The following is a 17,203-nucleotide window of genomic DNA, read 5'->3' on the forward strand; positions in this document are numbered from 1 at the left end:
GGTTGCAGTAACTCCCCCTGGTGCACGAGGCAACTGGGATCATTACCCAGGTATACTCCCAGGCAGCACTTTCAGTATGCCCAAGGCTGGGTTTGACTTCCTGGGTCTTTGGGCAAACTCTACAACCTCACAGAGACTCAATTTCCCCATCCGGTCAAAGGAGGTAGCAAGAACGCCCTACATCTTTTAGTGGTTTGAGGATTCCGTGAGTCAGCAGTGAGACAATGGCTGGCACATCTCTGTACCAGGGGTCTGCCCCCAACCCAGGAGGGGAGGGAGTGTAGGACGTATTCTCCTTGGTCCGAGCCCTGCGGGACAAGGATGGCAGGGCAGGGTGGGCACTGCGAGGTTCCAGGGTGGGTGGGTCCCAGGCCCAGGGTAGGGTGGCATGCATGTGGCAGTGGAGGCCCCCATCCCAAAGCTGGAACTGGCAGCACCTGCTGCAGGCTGGCGGGAAGGGGGCCTGGGTGTGAGTCACCGCCCAGCAATGAGCAGTGAGTCACGCAGGGCGGGGTCCCCCGGCAGCCCCCCCAGCTGCTCCCACAAAGGCCCTTTGAGAAGAGCTTCCCCACCCCCTCTCCCAGCCCTTAGGCCCTCTGGTGGGGTGGGCTGTGGGGCCAAGGCTCTGCTGAGCTGCCCCCAGAAGCCCTGACTGGGCCCAGGAGGTGCCAGCCTGCTTCTGCCATGTCTGTGAAAAGTCACCATGGGCAGCTGGATGTCCCTAGGGAGGGGTCTTTCAGGCTGCCTGAGTCACTCTGAGGACAGTGGAGGGTCACATGCACACAGCGGGCAAATTGAGTCAGGCTGCCCAGTGGCGCAGTCAGGCTGAAGGCCCTTGGAATCAGGCTTTAGAGAAACCCCAGCGGCAACCATCATTGCCCCAGAAAGCCTGCAACTCAGAGAAGCCCATGACATCTGGCAGGAAAAAGGGATGCTGGGGGCACAGCTGGACATGTCTCTCTGGTTTTATCACCCTTTTGCCCAGAACCCCGCTCCTTGCCTTCCCGGAAGCCTTCTCGCCTTCTTGAACTTGGTGTGGAAGAGGTAGCAGGACCCTCTGACTAAACGCAGGAGGCTGAGGCATTTCACCAGGATGTAGAAGTGAAGGGGGCACCAAAACACTCAGCAATCAAGAGTAAATATTTTTATAATAGGTTTATTGAAATGAAATGTACATGCCAGACAACTGACCTATTTAAAGTACACAATTCCATGTTTCTAGTAGGTTTGCAGAGTTGTGCAACCATCACCACAATCAATTTTAGAACATTTGCATCATCCCTAAAAGAAACCCCCCCGTGCCCATTGGCGGTCTCTCCCCATTTTCCCTCTCTCCTCCCCAGTCCCTGGCACCCCTAATACACTTTCTGTCTCTGTGTATGAATGGATTCACACAATGTGACTGTGACTAGTTTCATTCACTTTCAAGGTTCATTCATGTCATAGCACGTATTTGTTACTTCATTCCTTTTTATTGCCAAATAATTTTCATTTCCATTTGTCAATTGATGGACATTTAGGTTGTTTCCACTTTCAGGCTCATACGAATATGGCTGCTATGAACATTCTGTACAAGTTTTCATGTGGGGGATTAAATAATATCTGAGCGCACTATTTCTGAAAATCAAAATTAATACGAAAAGCTCATGATGAACAGAATATCAACATTTCAAACACAGGCAGGATCTGGCAGGGCTGGGATTAGGGAGCTGTGAAAGAGGTGAGTCACACAAGGGCAAAAATGGATCCTGTCTAGACCTGAGCTTTCCAATGAGATTGCCACTGGTCATATGTGGCTACCAAGCACTTAAAATGTGGCTAGTCCAAATGGAGATGTATGAAATTATATTCAAAAGAATGTAAAGTATCTAATAATTTGTATCTTGATCACATTTTGAAACAATACTACTTGGGATATATTGGGCTAAATGAAATACATTGTTAACATTCATTTGACCTAGTTCTTTTTACTAACAATTTCAGTGTGTTGCTGTTCACATTTGTGGTTCACCATATACTTCTTCTGGAGGGTGCCATGCTATATTCACTGTCTCTGGTTCCTTTCTTCCCATTTACTTCTCAAGAGGCTGCCTGGTCACACTATTGACACCAAATTGTCCAGTAAGGCCAGCTTTCGTTGACCTCTAAGTAGCATCTGTCCTCTTTGCACACTTCCTCCTTGACTGTAGGATACTGTGTTCTCCTGGTGTCCCTCCTCCTCCTTAGTCTTCTTTGGGAAATGCCTCCCAAATGTTCTTCTCCCCAGACATAGCTTGGATCAGCATATACTGATGACACCCTCTCTGAACATCTCGTCCCAGGTGTTCATAGGTGCCTCCAACTCAGCCCCCAGGGATTTCTACTCTTCCTCCTTGGTTTATCAGCCCCTACACTTGGTCCACCTCAAAGAACTCTCAGCCCCGCTTCCTGAAGCTGTGCTTTCCCATTTGTCCCCTCTGACCCTGCCTTAATCCAGTCCACCTGGACAGCCACACAGATCTTCCCAGTGGCCCTCTGTTTCCAACCTTGTCCCCTTTGCTGTGTGCATGGCCTGGTGTATGTGACCTCATATTCTTGCTTAAAACCTCCCAAGGATTCTGCTATATGATGATTCAGGCAGTGATGACCCACCTGTTGGCATTTGTCAAAACTCACAGAACTGTATAAAAGCTGAATTTTACTTTATGTAAATTATATCTCAATAAACCTAACTAAAATTAAAAACCCTCCAAATTTTTGTCTTACTTAAATCCAGACTCCTCACTAGCCATCAAGTCCCTGCGTGATGTCACCTCCTCCAGAATTCTTCCCTGGTTGTACCCCATCTTCACCTCCCCTGCACTCACTGTGCTTTCAGCTGTCAGCACGAGGCAAACTCTTCATTGCAATTGGCAAGCTACGTGATTATTCTCCCACCAAGCAGTGGCAGACAGGTGCGATGTCTGCATTGTTCCCCAGCGTGCCAGGAACATGGAATTAATAGTATGTCAGCTCAACAGATACTGTCTGAGACTCTGTCCTCGGTGCTACAACAATGATCAAAACAAAGCTTCCTGCCCTGGAGGAACTGATATGTGAGGACAGGAGGCAGACAAGAAACAAGGTATATAGTAAAACATATAGTGTGGTCAAAGGTGATAGGGTAATGGAAAAACAGCAGGATAAAGCAAGGGGGTGCGACTTTAAATTGGGAAAGTCGGGGGGATTCTCACAGACGAGGTGATATTTGAACAGAGAACTTAAGGAGGTGGGGGAGGCAGCCATGTGGATGTATAGGGAAGAGAGTCCCTCACAGAGCAAGCAGCCAGTTCCTAGGCCCTGAGGCAGGACCATGCCTGGTGTGCCTGGGGAAGCATGAGGAGGCCCATGTGGCTGGAGCAGAGTGAGCAAGGAAATGAATGGAGGAGGTGAGGGCAGGCACAGGACAGAGTCTGAAGTTCCGTGGGGTTGGACTTGGGCTTTGCTCTGAGTGAAATGGGAGCTATGGAGGGTTCTGAGCAGAAGAGGCTTGTGGTTTGACTCAGGTATTGACAGGCACCCTCGCCCTCAGGCTGCCCTGGGAAACAGACTGTGTAAGACTGGGGCGGGGAGAGCAAGGAGGTGGCATTTGCACTGGATGGGGAGGTGGGGAACATGCTGGGGGCTAAGGGGGTGTCCTGGAGAGGGTGGCATTCTAGATGTGTTTAGGAGACACCGTTCACTGAATCTGTTAATAGGTTGAATTTGTCAAGAAAGATTTTGGCTGGAGCAGCTGGAAGATGGAGCTACCATTTCCAGAGACGGGGAAGCTGGTTTGTGGTTGGAGGAAATAAGCTTCCAGCCCAGGGCCTTGTGCTGGCCCTGGATGTCCCAGCGGAGACTCTGGTGGGGCGCAGAGGAAGGCATCCCCACCTCCTGTGCCTCGCCTCCTTGAGCTCTCCTCTCAGCTGACTCCTGAGGGTCCAAGCTACCCACACATATCTGGGCACATATGGGCACCCAAGACCCCCACCAACTGGCACGGGTCACCTTGGGGCCCTCTGGTGTATGGAGCTCGGTGTTGACGGAGCTGAGAAGGGCCTTCTGGTTCACACACCCTCCTGGCCCACATCTAGGTCCCTGAGGAGACCCCCAAGGGGCCAGGAGGTGACATTGGGTGGGAAATCTCTCGGGGAGAGGTTCAGGAAGAGCCGCCACTGAGTCACAGCTGTGGGTCTCCTATGAGTCAGCACTGGCAAGAGCCCCGGGAATTGGGGGCTGGGGCTGGGCTGGGGAGGGCAGTTCCCACGCCCGAAGGAACCAGGCGGCCCGGCGGCTCTCGGGCACTGGGGCTTCCCCTACTGCCTCTCCCATCCTGAGCTGGGCTCTAGGGGATAGTCAGAGGACTCGGGGAGGCGGGGAGGACTGACCACTGAGCCGGGCTCCAGGAATCCTCTCTCCTGGTCTGACCCAGTTCAGGAATGCCGAAGCTTCCCGCCCTGAAAACATGTTGCAGCAAGAAGAAGTAGAGTTAGACATTAAGAGGGACCACGTGCCAGGGAGGCACTGGTGGGGACGGTAATTCTAGAGGAGTCCATTGAAGAAGAGCTCCTTCCTTCTGGGGCCTCTGCGTTTTGGCAGTGGAGGTTCCAGCCCGGGAGGTCCAGGCGCAGTCCTGAGCTGCTGTGGGGGTGGGGAGCGTGGGAAGCAGAGACTGCTGAGATCCACCAGGCCCCCGAACGAGTAGAGAGGAGGCGTCTGCTGCCCCCTGCTGGTATACGCGGGAAGCCCAGCGGGCGGGAGAGCCGGCGGGAGGGCTTCTTCACGTAGGTACTTGGAGGGAAAATACGGAAAGGCCTCGCACACAATCCCAGCTCTGCGGCTACCAGGCTGTGCCACCCTGGGCAAGGGGCCGCCCTTCTCTGGGCTTCTGTTGCCCATTTGGAAAAAGGGTAGTTGGGTTTTCTCTTCGTTGGGTTGCTGGGGTGAGTCTGTGATGATTGGAAATGAATTAATGAATGTTGTATATTCCACAACAACCCTCTTTCCCATTTCAGTTAGAGGTGGGGGTATATAGGAGGGAGACCAACAAAATTGATCTCATCCACGGAAGCCTGATTACTCTTTACTCTTAGCCTCTTCCTTGCATGCCCCCTTCTCCTGGTGAATTAGCCTCTGTTTAGTGGGAGTATGGGGGGACCCCAGTGGCCTCTGTGGGTCCTGGGGACCCTACCCGCCTGGGCCAGCTGGAGCTTGGCTTTCTGGGCTCAGAAAGGAAAGGGGGAGAGGGTGGGAAGGTGGCCTGTCAAAGAGAAACGCAGGCAGGACATGGTGAGGGGGACAAAGGGGTAGGGCATGCCCAGGTGGAGGGGGGGCCGTAATCCCCCAAGAGTTAAGACTTGGGCTTCGGGGGGGGTGTCAAAAGTTTCTCCGGCCCCCTCTCAGACTGTGGGTAAATAAATAAACAGAATGAAAAATCTGTCAGCTCAGCCCTGGCCAATGGGAGGCCACCTGGCACCACCATCTGCCCTGAAGTGACCTCCCTTTACCAGTTCCGCCCCCCCACGGTAGTGTGTTTTGGGGAGTGTGTCGAGGGTCTGTATGCAGATCCTTGGAAGGAGCCTCAGGCAGTGTACAATTCCTGCTGCCTGCGTCTGGGCACCTGGTGTGTGTGTGTGTGACTGTGTGGGCACCATATAAGCATCTCCAGGAGGTCAGGAGACCCCTAACCTGGTACAACTTTGAGCCCACGTGTATGTGGCCCAAGCACCTGGCCTGTGTGTATGCTTACACCAGATGGTCCCAGGCACACATGTCCCGAAGTGCCTCTGTATTTCCAGTGTGTCCTTATGGACCCCTGCGGCCCTGGGGACTTGTCCCAGGGCATTTTGTGGCTACTGTTTTATGAATTCCAGTGTGCCTTTAACCCTTTGTACATGAGTAATTGTGCATGTATTTGTTGAGTCTGTCAACTCTCTCTGTGTGTGCTCCTGAGACTGTGCCTGGCATGTCCCTGTGGGCATGTTCCTATTTAATGATTTAATGGATATATTTATGTGTTATATTTATTTATATCCAAGTCTGGCTGTCTTTGTGTGTGTGTGTGTGTGTGTGTGTGTGTGTACTCTGCAGCCATCCCTGAGAGTCTGTGTATGTGTATGTATTTTCTGTGTGTGCCCCTGGGCTCCCTCTCTGTGTATTTCAGTTCTGAAGCTCTTCTTCCTGCCCCCTGTAAGTAGTGTATCTGTAGCTTGCATGTCTGTGAGCCCCGGTTGTCGCTATGTGTGTAGCTTTACTTTATGGACATTCTCGTGTGGCCAGTACCCCAAGGCCCCGGCATGTCCCGCCACCATGTCCCCTGGGTGTTTGTCTCCAAGCCCCTCGCACACCCTTCCCTGTGTGTGCGCGGTTCGCGTGCCTTTGTGCGCGTGTGCTCCCCGTGCGCCTTTCAGGTCTGCGTGCGTCTGGGTTTCTGCGTGTGCCCGCTCGCGCCCCCGTGTCCCCTTGTCCCCCGCGCGGGCCCCGAGAACTGCGTCCTGGCGCCCCGTGGGCATCCCCGCGTGCGTCCCGGTGCGCCTGGCGGGAGGCCCCGGGGCTCACGCGACCGGGGCTGGAACCACAGCTCGGCGCCGGGAGGAGGGAGGGAGCGGCAGCGGCTGCGGGGTGCGCGGGCACGTCACCGAGACAGACAGGCGGGCGGGCGGGAGGCGGCGGCCGCGGGTTCGAGCCGGCGCCGAAGCCCCGCAGCCCCCTCCCCCTGCCCGAGGCCTGGGGAGCCCCCGCCCAGCCCCGGAGACGCCGAAATGCAATTTCCCGTGCAGGCGCCTCGGCTGGGGGGCTTTTCCGGGCGGGTTTTGGAAAGAAGAGGGGAAACGCGGCGGTGGTCCAAAACGAGGTGAGCGCGGGCGCCAGGCGGGCCGGGGGCCGCCCGCGGGGAGAGGGCGCGACGGGGCGGGGCGGCGGCGGGACCCGGCCGAGGCCCCCTCGCGCACCTGCTCGCGGCCCGGGGGCTGGCGCCCCGGCCTCTGCGGCCCGGCCCTCCATTGTTGCGGCGGCTGAGGAAGGGGGGCGGGGAGGCCCCGGCGGCATCTCTGCGTCTCGCCTTCCGGGAGAAGGGAGCCGGGGGTGGGAGGGACGAGACCCCCAAAGGGGAGAGACCCATAAGTCCTCGAGTCGGGGCTGCCGTGGGTAGAGCGGGCCGGGATGCCCCGCGGGGCGGGGAAGCATGACAGGGGGCGCAGGGGCAGCGGTGCCCGGGCCGCCTGACACCTGACCGCCGGGAGGCTCCGGGACAGGGCGGCGACGAGCTTTGTTCTTGGGGGCGCAAAGCGGGTGAGGACCTTGGATATCCAAGGCTGGGAGAGGCTCCGGCTTGGCGCGCGCGTTCGGAAAGGCGCCCCAGGCCAAGTTCACGGACGCGCGGGCCTGCGCGGGCCCTGCAGAGACCGATCCCGGCGGGGGACCCGCTCGGGCCTGGCTGCGGCCGCGGACCCGAGGCTGCAGCGGTGCCGCCTGCAGGATCCCGACGCCCTCCGCGAGCTCTCTGCGGGCTCCCCGCCGGCCTGTCATTACCATCGGCGGCTGCAGGGCATTTTACTGGGGCCAAGGCTTGCTAACAGGAACACGCTCTCCAAAACTGGCCATAAAAAGGAAAAATGGCCCGGAATCCCACTGCTGGGGAGCCCTTTTAAAGTGACAGGGCGCCTTTTAAGGGCTCTGGAGGACACTCCGGGGGGTGGGGGATGGAGAAGACCCTTCATTGGCTGTTGGGAGCTGAGAAGTACCCCCGCACCCCACTACACTTCAGTTCCCCATCTCCTTTCCCAGACATTCCCCACCGCCCCCGACTGCTAGCAGATACATTTCCGGAGCCACAGTGAGATATTCCCAAATCCCTGCTGGAGACCCCCAAATCCAGACTCTATCCTCAGGCATACATCGCTGTCGGTATTACATCACCTGCAGGGACACCGATACAGCCATGTACACACACAGTCCCCCACAATAACACTACCACGTGTGCACACACATCACCCCTGATGACGCGGTCTCTGCCACTGGGAAAAATACAACCGCCACTGACGATGGCCAGGGCGAAGGCACAGCCTTGCATATGACACTGACACACAGAGTTCTCTGTTACATGCACACATGGATTCCCAGAGGCTCACTGTTGTGTCACACAGAGTAATGGGGACAACCAGAGATGTGTTAAATGCAGTGACAAAAGGTACAGATAGACACCATTATCCACCCAAACTTGGGCACACACACACACGCAGACATCCATGTGCCTGCATGAGCAAGGACACACCTGCTGTCACCCACGGTCTCCTGGGCAACTGGACACACACACACAGACGGTACAAGGCCCATACAGACGCTGACATCAAGTCATGGCAATCTTGATAAACACACATACAGACTCCCAGTTGCACAGCTGCACCTGGTGACGCACAGTTGCCCATAGTAAGACTGTTAGGTCACTACCACCCTCAGATAGGAACACTCCAGTAGTACCTACATCCATGGTTACCTACCCTGACCCCTGATTATACACTTGGACACACCTACATAAAAATGGCACAGAGACATGCACAAATCCACAGTCACCTGCTGGGCCATAAATCCAATTTTTTTTGTTTATTGAGCATCTGTTACATGTTGGGCACTGTTCTAGAACTGGGGATACCAGAGATCGAAATCCTTGCTCTCCTGGAACTAACGTTTCAGTGAGGGGGATTCAGGGGCATCATAGATGACACACAGACTACAGTCGCCCACAGTGACATTGACAGATGCCAGACACCCACATTACACTGGCTCACACATCGACCTGCAATTACCCACAATTAGCCTGACAAACACCCACAGTCACACTGACATCCACACACAAACAGAAACCCACAGGAGCACCAACACATGCCAGCACACACACACACACACACACACACAGTGGGCATGGAGAGAGCCTTCCACGAGGCACATACCCACCTGCATTTACAGACACTCAGACCCCCCTCAAAATAGCACACCAGAGTAGCTTGGACCCCAAGCCCACGGCAGCCCTGTAGTGACAGGCTCGTACACAGCTGCTGCCTGCATTTTGGCAGATGGAGCTGACCCTGACTCACACCCAGGGTGGCCTTGCACCATGAGCCTTAGGAGAAACATCTGAATTTCCCATCAATCTGTCCCAGGCCCTTCCACAACCTCCAACCCTAACCCTGGAGAAGCTAGAGCTTCTCACCCTCCCCCCTCCCCCAGCCCTGGCCCCATATCTAGTGGGCCTGGGAAAGAAGCTCAGGCTTCCAGGCAACTGGTTGCCCCCAGGTCTGGGCGGGACAGACAAGCCCGTTGTTTGAGGAACGGAATGAAAGGCCTGGGCAGCTGGAGAGGAAGCTAAGGAGACAGCAAGGGAGGATGGTGGGAACCTGAGAGCCCATAGCAGGTTATTAGGGAAATGAGGTGCCCCTGCCTACCTGTCTAGACAGCCTGGGCCATCAACAGGACCCCACTTGGGGACCCCCATGTGCGCTTTCAGCACACACCCCATAATGGGCTCTTTGTCTGACAGGCCCTGACCACTTCTTACCCCACGTCCCCTCCAGATCCACGCGCATGCACACCAGGACACACATGGGCATGTATACCGGAACATATGCACAGACACACATACAGAGGCTGCCGGACACCCTCTGGCAGCTCTGCACCTCTGACCTCATGCCTCCACCCTGTTCTTCAACTTGACAGCAGAGTGGCCATCCATTGCCTGCCCATCTGGCTCCTGGCTCCACCAGGACTTCTCACCTCCAACCCCAACCCCCAGCCATGCCAGCTGCCCTGCCTTCCTGGAGCTTGGGGGCGGGGGGACAGGGCCTGTGTCAGCATGGTTTTGGGGAGGCTCTCCTCACCCTACTCCCTCCCATCCACCTGTCCAAATAAACCCTCCCAGCTGGGGTGTGGCTGGCAGTAGGTGGGATCCCAGGGACTATGGATAAAGCAGCAGCAGAACAAGGGCCAGAATGGCCCTGAAGGGCACCCCTGCCTTGCACCAGGGCCAGGGGTTGCAGGTGGAAGGAGGCAGTTTCCCCCCTCCACCTTGCTAGGCTTCAAAGTCAGATGGAAGCCCATCTTCACAAGGCCTTAGGACACTTGAGAGAACAGTCAGGTTCCCCCTGCCTCACAAGTCCAGACAGTGAGGTGCAGACAGAGCAGAGGCCACCCTTCACCAATGGCAAACCCTGGAGGAGGAGGAGACCGGTGGACAGCCGCAGATCAGGTGCAAAGGGCCAGCACATGCAGGCAGACCCAGACAGCCAGAGACAGGAGCACAAGCCCAGCAGGGGCCCCACACGAATACAGGACCGTAGGGGGCAGAATCAGACCCAAACAGGCAGACCCAGACAGACACCGGGGAGGGCGGGAAGCCTGCGCCTACCACCGCTGACAAAAGGAGACAGTCACACCCCAGGTAGGCCCGAGGAGCCCCTCCCGCATAGGATGGGGGGGGCGGTGCCCCTCCAACCCGTCCCTTTGGCTCAAAGCCATGCTTGCCCCAGCCCTGCCTTCCTGACAGCCCAGACCAGGCATCCCCGACCTTCCAGCACCTGGTTTAGGGAAACCCCTTCCAGGGACCTCCCTCCTTAGTAGGTCAAGGTCAAAGCCCTCAGGGAATCAAGCGGCACAGAAGGAGAAGGGGTATCGGGGAGTCACCAAATGTGGCCAGAGTGCCTCATGCCTGATGAACCCCTCATTCTAGCTTCATAATCATCGAGAACAAAGCTTTTGAGGAAACGCCGAGAACCGTGTTCCCAACTCTCAGAGCCTCTCCTTCCTCATGGATAAAATGAATTTCCTATTAACAGGAGGATATATGTAAAGCGTTATTATTGTTACCATTCCTACTCCCCAACTCAGAGTTCTAGGCATCATCAAGACAGGAGACCCCACATGCTCGGAAGTGCCTGGGTACTCTGTGGGGGTAAGGGGGGCAGCCCCGGTCGCTGCCCACCCACCCCCGTGCCTGGATGGGGCCCTGCTGGCCGGGTAGATGGGCCACAGGGGCGGACGCCCCACCCGGAACTCCAGGCCAGGGTGGGAACGTGACCTGATCCCAGCCTGGGGGCAAGGGGGTAGGCTCTGGGGAAGGGGCTTCGGGAGGTGAGGGAATGTCGCCGGGGCGAGTCCTGCACGGGTCGGGCCCCGACGGGATCCATATGGGGGCAGGTGCCGTAGGAGCGTTGGGCTGCAGGGGTAGGCCTTGAGGACCTGACAGGTTCGCGGTCGGTGGAGGTCCTAGGGGACGGGACTCCGTGGCCTTGGTCGCTCCCGGAGCCGACGACTGGTGGGGTGCCAGAAGGGGTGGTGTCTGGGGGCGAGGCCCGAGGGCAGGCCTCGGAGGAGTGGAGCTGAGGACAAGTTTAGGGGGCGGGGTTTATTGGGCATTGAGTTTGGGGGCGGACTTCAAGGGAGTCTATGTGGGCGGGCCTCAAAGGGAGGGTCCTAGGAACCGGCAGTCTGAATGGGCCTTAGGGCACGGGTCTCGGGGGAGGGGACTGGGGCTTCCGGGGGACGGGCCTCTGGGGGCAGCCTATAGGCAGGGGCCTCGGGGGTGGGGCTTGGAGGGCCGCGTTGACTCTGCCGCCTCTGCCTAGGGCGTTTTGGGGTTCACTCAAATTCAGAACACAGATGTCCCCGATATGCCTTAGAGTTATGCTCAGGGTTCCTTTGGGGCTCGATATTTCCCTCAGACAAATGGGCGGGGACTGGAAATTTTAGGCCCCTCTCTAGGCCGTCCTGAGGTCCCCAGCCCTAGATGGGAGGCGGCCTCCCATGAGTGGGCGGCGCCCAACTCCGCGCGCCCCCGTTTTAGGGCTCAGGAAATGGGAGTCCCAGCAGGGTTTTGACCGCAAGCCTACTTTGAGGCCGAGAGTTAACGACACTGCATCCTACATCATGGAGGCAGCCCTCGTTCGCGCGTCTGTGAGCTTGGGTGCTGACCCCAGAAAAGCCTAAATTCAGATGCACTGAGACCCTGCAGGTGGACTGCGGGTGTCCCCTCTGGTCCTCTCCCTGTCCAGTGGAAAAGTGGACCCGCAGGTGGGCCCCACATTTGCAAAGTGGGGACTCTTACAACTCCCTGGGGGTTGTAATTCACGAACAATCTTGCCCGGAACTTGGTGGAGCTCACGGAAGTTTTACATTGTATTAAAATGACTTGTTTATCTCTTTGTTGCATGGATATCCTGGGGCCAGAACCTCCCTGGGGCCAGAACCACTTGGCAGCCGGACATCCTGGGGCCACTCACTAGGAATCCCTCTCTGCTGCTCACTAGCTGTGTCAGTTGGCCTGAGTCTTCCAAACTGACAAATGGGAGTACTCCACACTTTTTGAGGACGACTTGAGTAAATGCAAAAAGAAACAAGCCTTCCGCCCAGTAGTGCTACATCTAAATAGCAAAGGCTACATAAATGTTTACTGTTACTATTATTTATATTTATCTCCTGCTTTTTCCAGGTGTAGAGCAGACAGTTGGTATCCAGTAACTTAATGAGTCAATACGTCTCTCAGCCCTCCTCCCCTCCCTCACCCTATCTGATTCCCTGTCCCCGCGCCACTCCTGGTCCCCCAAGAAGTTGCCAAGGGTTTGGGGGAACATTCAACCTGTCGGTGAGTTTGGGCAGCTTAGGCAAACCATCGACCGTTGAGTGGACCCCGAGGCCTGGAACTGCCGTCCACCCATGGTGACCCGCACCTTCCGGATATGGGGACCCCACATCTGACCTGAGCACATCCCCTCCCTTAGGCCACAGCAAAGGTCACAATCAACATTCATTGTTGTCGGTGGGTTGTGAGGACGCAGGCCAGACCCACCGAGGGATGAATGTCACTGTGGCTGGGCCAGGCACAGCCTGAGGGGAATGGGCTGGGGGACACGACCCACCCTGGATTCCCCCACAAAGTCTCTCAGCCCATACCTTGCCCTGACCCTGGCCTCTCACCCCTTGGGGAGGGTAGGCAGCTAGGATCCTAATGGACACAGGCTATATTTTGGAAATAAATCCTGGAGGAGTAAGGGGATCACCAGCTCTGGACTGGGCAGCAGATAAACCTTTCTGAAACTGGGTGGTGAGCCCTGCTCCCAGAGGGCTCAGTTAATATTTCCTGAATGAACGAACGAACGAATGAATGAATGAATGAACAGGGTGGGTAGGCAGTGTAGACCCTCTTCTGTGTACAAGTCTGGGTCCAGCTTTCTTTCTCTCCTTGCCCAGCAGCTGCAGACCCCATTTACCCTCAAATTGCCCACCAGTATCTTGATGCTGGCTGATTCCTCCACCTGCTAGTCTGTGCCCCACCTGGGTAACTCCTGGACACACCCCACCCTTCTGAGACTGAGCTGTCTCATTTGAGGGGGTGGGGATCACAGTTCCTGCTAGTGCTTGCCCCCCCACATTAGCCCAGCCTCTGCTTCTGCTAACCCCCCAGAGCCAGCATATAGTCTTGGGGGCTCTGGTAACTGGATGGGGGAAGCAGGCTTTTGTGCTTCTCTTTGTGAGCAACTCTACGGGTAGGTGGCTTCCTACCACAGTTTATACTTCCATTATATGGGTTTTGAAAGCTCCCTAGGGGGACCAGAGTTGGGGGTGCCTAGTCATGTTTCCCCCCATCCTCCCTTCCCCCACCCCACGAGCCAGGTACCACCTTCTGGAGACAGCTGGAGGGGCAGCAACTCCCTGCCTCCCCAAAGAGCCCAGGGGCACCTGGCCCCTCCCCACCATCCAGGGGAAGGAAGAAAGAAGTTACAAAGTTACTGGTTCAGTCAATGCTTATCTTTGGGGAGGGGCTTCCAAACCCACCCCCCATCACCCTGTGGGGCAGGAGTGGCCAGCTGTCTCAGGAGGGGTAGACCAGGATAGTCCTCCCATTGTCCTTTGGTAGGGGGTGGTTCCAAATTGTGGGAGCCCCCTGCAGCCTGTGTTCCGCCCCTCCCTCATCTGCAACCCACCCAGAGATCATGCATTCCCCTGGCAGGTGCATTTATAGGGGAGATACAGCAAGACGCCTGTGACGGTATGGAGCCTCCCACTGCCTGCTCCTCCCCCTTCACACTCCCTTGGAGGTATAAGGAGGGAACCGACAGTCCAGACGCTTAGGCTCCAGAGAGGGCAGGGGAGGGGACGGGACGGGTGGGAAGGGCTTCTCTCTCTGCCCCTCTGCCTGGCACACATTGCCCAGCCATGGGGACCTTTGACCTGTGGACAGATTACCTGGGTTTGGCAAACCTGGTGGGGACTCTGCATGGAGAAGAGGAGCCCAAGACCAGGTCGGATCCCCAGCCAGAGCCAGCTCCAGGACTGCAGGGTCAGAGGCCCAGCCCAGAAACTGCACCAGCTCTTGAACGCCTGTGCACTTTCTGCAAACACAACGGCGAGTCCCGGGCCATCTACCAGTCCCACATGCTCAAGGACGAGGCAGGCCTGGTGCTGTGCCCCATCCTTCGAGATTATGTGTGCCCCCAGTGCGGTGCCACACGTGAGCATGCCCACACCCGCCGCTTCTGCCCACTCACCGACCAGAGCTACACCTCCGTCTACAGCTACACCAACCGCAACTCTGCTGGCAAAAGGGTGGCCCGGCCGGACAAGGCGAAGACACAGGATTCAGGGCATCGCCGAGGAGGAGGAGGAGCCGGAGGAGGAGGTGCCTGTGCAGGTGGCTGGGGGACCTGCTGTGAAGGGCATCTGCCCTGGGCTAAAGGCTGAGCCCCTCAGGGCCTCTGGGGAGTGGAATTAACCCCAGTACCCACTTCAGAGGGTTTGGAGGAGATGATCAGTGTAGACAGTTCAGAACAATATTCTAGAAGTGCTGTCCAATGTGGGTAAGCTGAAGCTGGGGTTTGCTGTGTGGCGTTAGGCAAGGGACTCTACCTCTCTGGGTCCATGCGGGAAATGCCATCCTTTTCCGGGTATGGGGTGATCTGGAAGGGAGGCCAAGGGCACTAGTGGTGGGAGCTGTGAAGAGTTACAACAGGAGCTCCCATTGCACTTGGCACTCAGGAGCTGTGTGGTCTGAGAGAAGTTGTCAACCTCTCTGAACCTCAGCTTCCTCATTTGTTCTCCCTTTGTTCACTCATTTGCCAGATAGTTGTGTGCTTTTTCTGTGCCAAGCACTGGGTTGGTAGATGGAAGAGAGGTAGTTATGGGTGCTGAATGGGACTAGGGGGTTGCTTGGTCCAGATGAAGGGATCCAGGAGGGCTTCCTGGAGGAAGTGGCTTCTGGAAGTCTAATTCTGTTTGGTGGAGCGCTGGAAGTGTGGCCGGGGCATCGGGGCTTGTGCAGGAATTTAGTGAAGTTCAGTGTTTCTGGGAAAGAACGTGTGTGCATGCATGGTGGACAGGGAGGTGTTAGTGATTTGGGCACAGCAGAAGCACCTATAGGTCTTGGACTTGGGCACTAGGGAGCCACGGAAGGGGCAAGACCAGGTCTGCATGTTAGAGTGTTAGATCGAGGCTAACTGGCTGGATGCTGGGGACGGATTTGAGAGTGTTAGAAGGGGGGAGGCCTGTCTTTCAGGCAGGGGTGTCTAAGAGAGTGAGAAGGAGGGAGAGGCCTGGCACCTGGGAAAACATCAGGTTGGAGGGGAGCTCTGAGTTTGCTGTGTGGGGATCAGCTCAGGAAGGCAGCTGGGGCTGTAACTTACGGAGCTGCAGCTGGAGCCTCCTGAGGTCTAAACCACTTCTCCCCATACTGCACGGGGCCACCCCATCTTGCTCATGAAATGCAGACTCCAATTCTGCAGGTCTGGGTGGGACCTGAGCATCTATATTTCTACCCAGCTCCCTGTGACACCACTCTGCTGCAGGGCCAGACACCAAGCCAGACTGCAGGCTTTGAGTAGCTAGGGCTTTAAATGGAAGTAGTTGTTATAGAAGCCAAGACCTCAGGTCCTGTGGGTTTTAAAGGAGGAATCCACTTTAGCAACTTTAATTGCGTTTAGGGAAGTCAGTGGCAGAGGAGGAGGTTTTGCCTGGTGGTATCTACCCATTTGGGTGTCTTGGGTGCGCAGTGCCTCCCCACCTCAGACTGGGAGGTGACTGGGCGGGATGACCCCTCCCCATCCTGGCAGCCACACAGTGAACATTTGCTGTAAGTGAGAGACATGGCCCCCAGGAGAAGAAAGCATTCCCTGTGCGGCTTCCTGAGGTCCAGATGGGACACCCGGGAAGCTAAAGGGACCTGGAGATGAGGGTCTCAGAATCTCCCTTTTCCCCCTTAAGTCCGAGGGAACAGAAAAATCGCCTCCCTGCGTGTGGAGGATGGATGGGGGAGCCCTTACCACACTTTTGAAAGACCGGCCTCTCTGGTAACTCCTGGGTATAACAAATCTGGGGTTTGGGGGCCCTGCGGCAGCAAGAAGTCAGCCCGGCAGGCCAGAGTCTAGTTTCTTGGGCTTTCGGCTCTGGGTCCCAGGCTGGGCAGCCCTGTCCTGGTACCGGGAATGTCACTGGGGTGCTATTCCAGGAGCATCCTCCAGGTGGCGCCAGAGCCTAGCAGCCCTGCTCCTTTGAAGGGTACTTTGGGAGTCTTGAATCCTAGCCGTTATTAAGTGTTCTTCTCCTTTCCTCATCGCTTTTAAAATCCAGGTTCCAAAGGTGCTGGGGAGCCTTCTGGACCTTCGCCCTCCTTCTGCTGTCCCTCCACTTCTGCCTAGGAGGCTGGTTCGGGGAGGATGGGAATGCTGCCTTCCCGGGGTCATGGGGACCCAGACTCGGTGGAGGCTGGATTTGGGGGAAGATCCGTCTGCAAGGAGCTGACTCTGGGGACCTGATGGGGGAGCAGGGCCTGGCAGCACAGCCGAAAGAGCCCCCAGGAGGAAAGAGATGGTCCTCAGGCACCCCCACTCTCCCTTCCTCTCCAGCCTTTGGCATCCAGTCAGCACTCAATAAACGCTTATGAATGGATCAATGTCAGCAGAGGCCGGATCTTGGGACAAGGTAGCATAAACAGCTCTGGAGGGACTCGGGCACCTTTCCCCCTGGCTGCATCTGTCAACCCCCACATTAATCTGACCTCCATTTTCCTAGCAGCTATTTGGACTTCTGTTCACCCCAGGTGAGCTGCTTTGAGCTGAGAAATGGGAGTGGGCACCACAGGGCAGCATGGGCTTCTGAGGGGCCACCCCAGCCCGGGACTTCGGAGCACAGTGCTCTCTGCTAGGTTATTGCATTTCTGTGACAT

The 17,203-nt window shown here is 56.5% G+C and overlaps 1 protein-coding gene and 1 long non-coding RNA gene across 3 annotated transcripts; both read left to right on the top strand.

Annotated features, from left to right (window-relative positions):
- The first annotated feature begins 6,475 nt into the window (after positions 1 to 6,475).
- On the top strand, positions 6,476 to 12,451 carry LOC118909315 (uncharacterized). The gene is made up of 2 exons (XR_005023575.2): positions 6,476 to 6,853; positions 12,234 to 12,451. It is a non-coding gene; the product is annotated as an uncharacterized LOC118909315 (long non-coding RNA).
- Positions 12,452 to 14,202: 1,751 nt separating this feature from the next.
- On the top strand, positions 14,203 to 16,968 carry NANOS3 (nanos C2HC-type zinc finger 3). Of its 2 annotated transcripts, none has more exons than XM_036879544.2 (2): positions 14,203 to 14,677; positions 16,609 to 16,968. In XM_036879544.2, the coding sequence occupies exons 1-2, from the start codon at positions 14,203 to 14,205 to the stop codon at positions 16,674 to 16,676; spliced, it is 543 nt and encodes a 180-aa protein (XP_036735439.1). In that variant the 3' UTR covers positions 16,677 to 16,968. The 2 variants fall into 2 exon arrangements, with proteins under 2 accessions (XP_036735439.1, XP_036735447.1); XM_036879552.2 differs by having other exon boundaries at positions 14,203 to 14,665; positions 16,609 to 16,967.
- The last annotated feature ends 235 nt before the right edge of the window (positions 16,969 to 17,203 follow it).

The sequence above is a fragment of the Manis pentadactyla genome, chromosome 12 (assembly GCF_030020395.1).
Source record: "Manis pentadactyla isolate mManPen7 chromosome 12, mManPen7.hap1, whole genome shotgun sequence".
NCBI lineage: Eukaryota > Metazoa > Chordata > Mammalia > Pholidota > Manidae > Manis > Manis pentadactyla.

What these genes read in the sequence shown, in the direction of transcription:
- NANOS3 (XM_036879544.2), top strand. Translation starts at nt 14,203, where the DNA reads ATGGGGACCTTTGACCTGTGGACAGATTACCTGGGTTTGGCAAACCTG. An exon ending in AGGAGGAGGTGCCTGTGCAG is followed by an intron (nt 14,678 to 16,608) that starts GTGGCTGGGGGA and finishes TTTAAAATCCAG; the next exon opens with GTTCCAAAGGTGCTGGGGAG.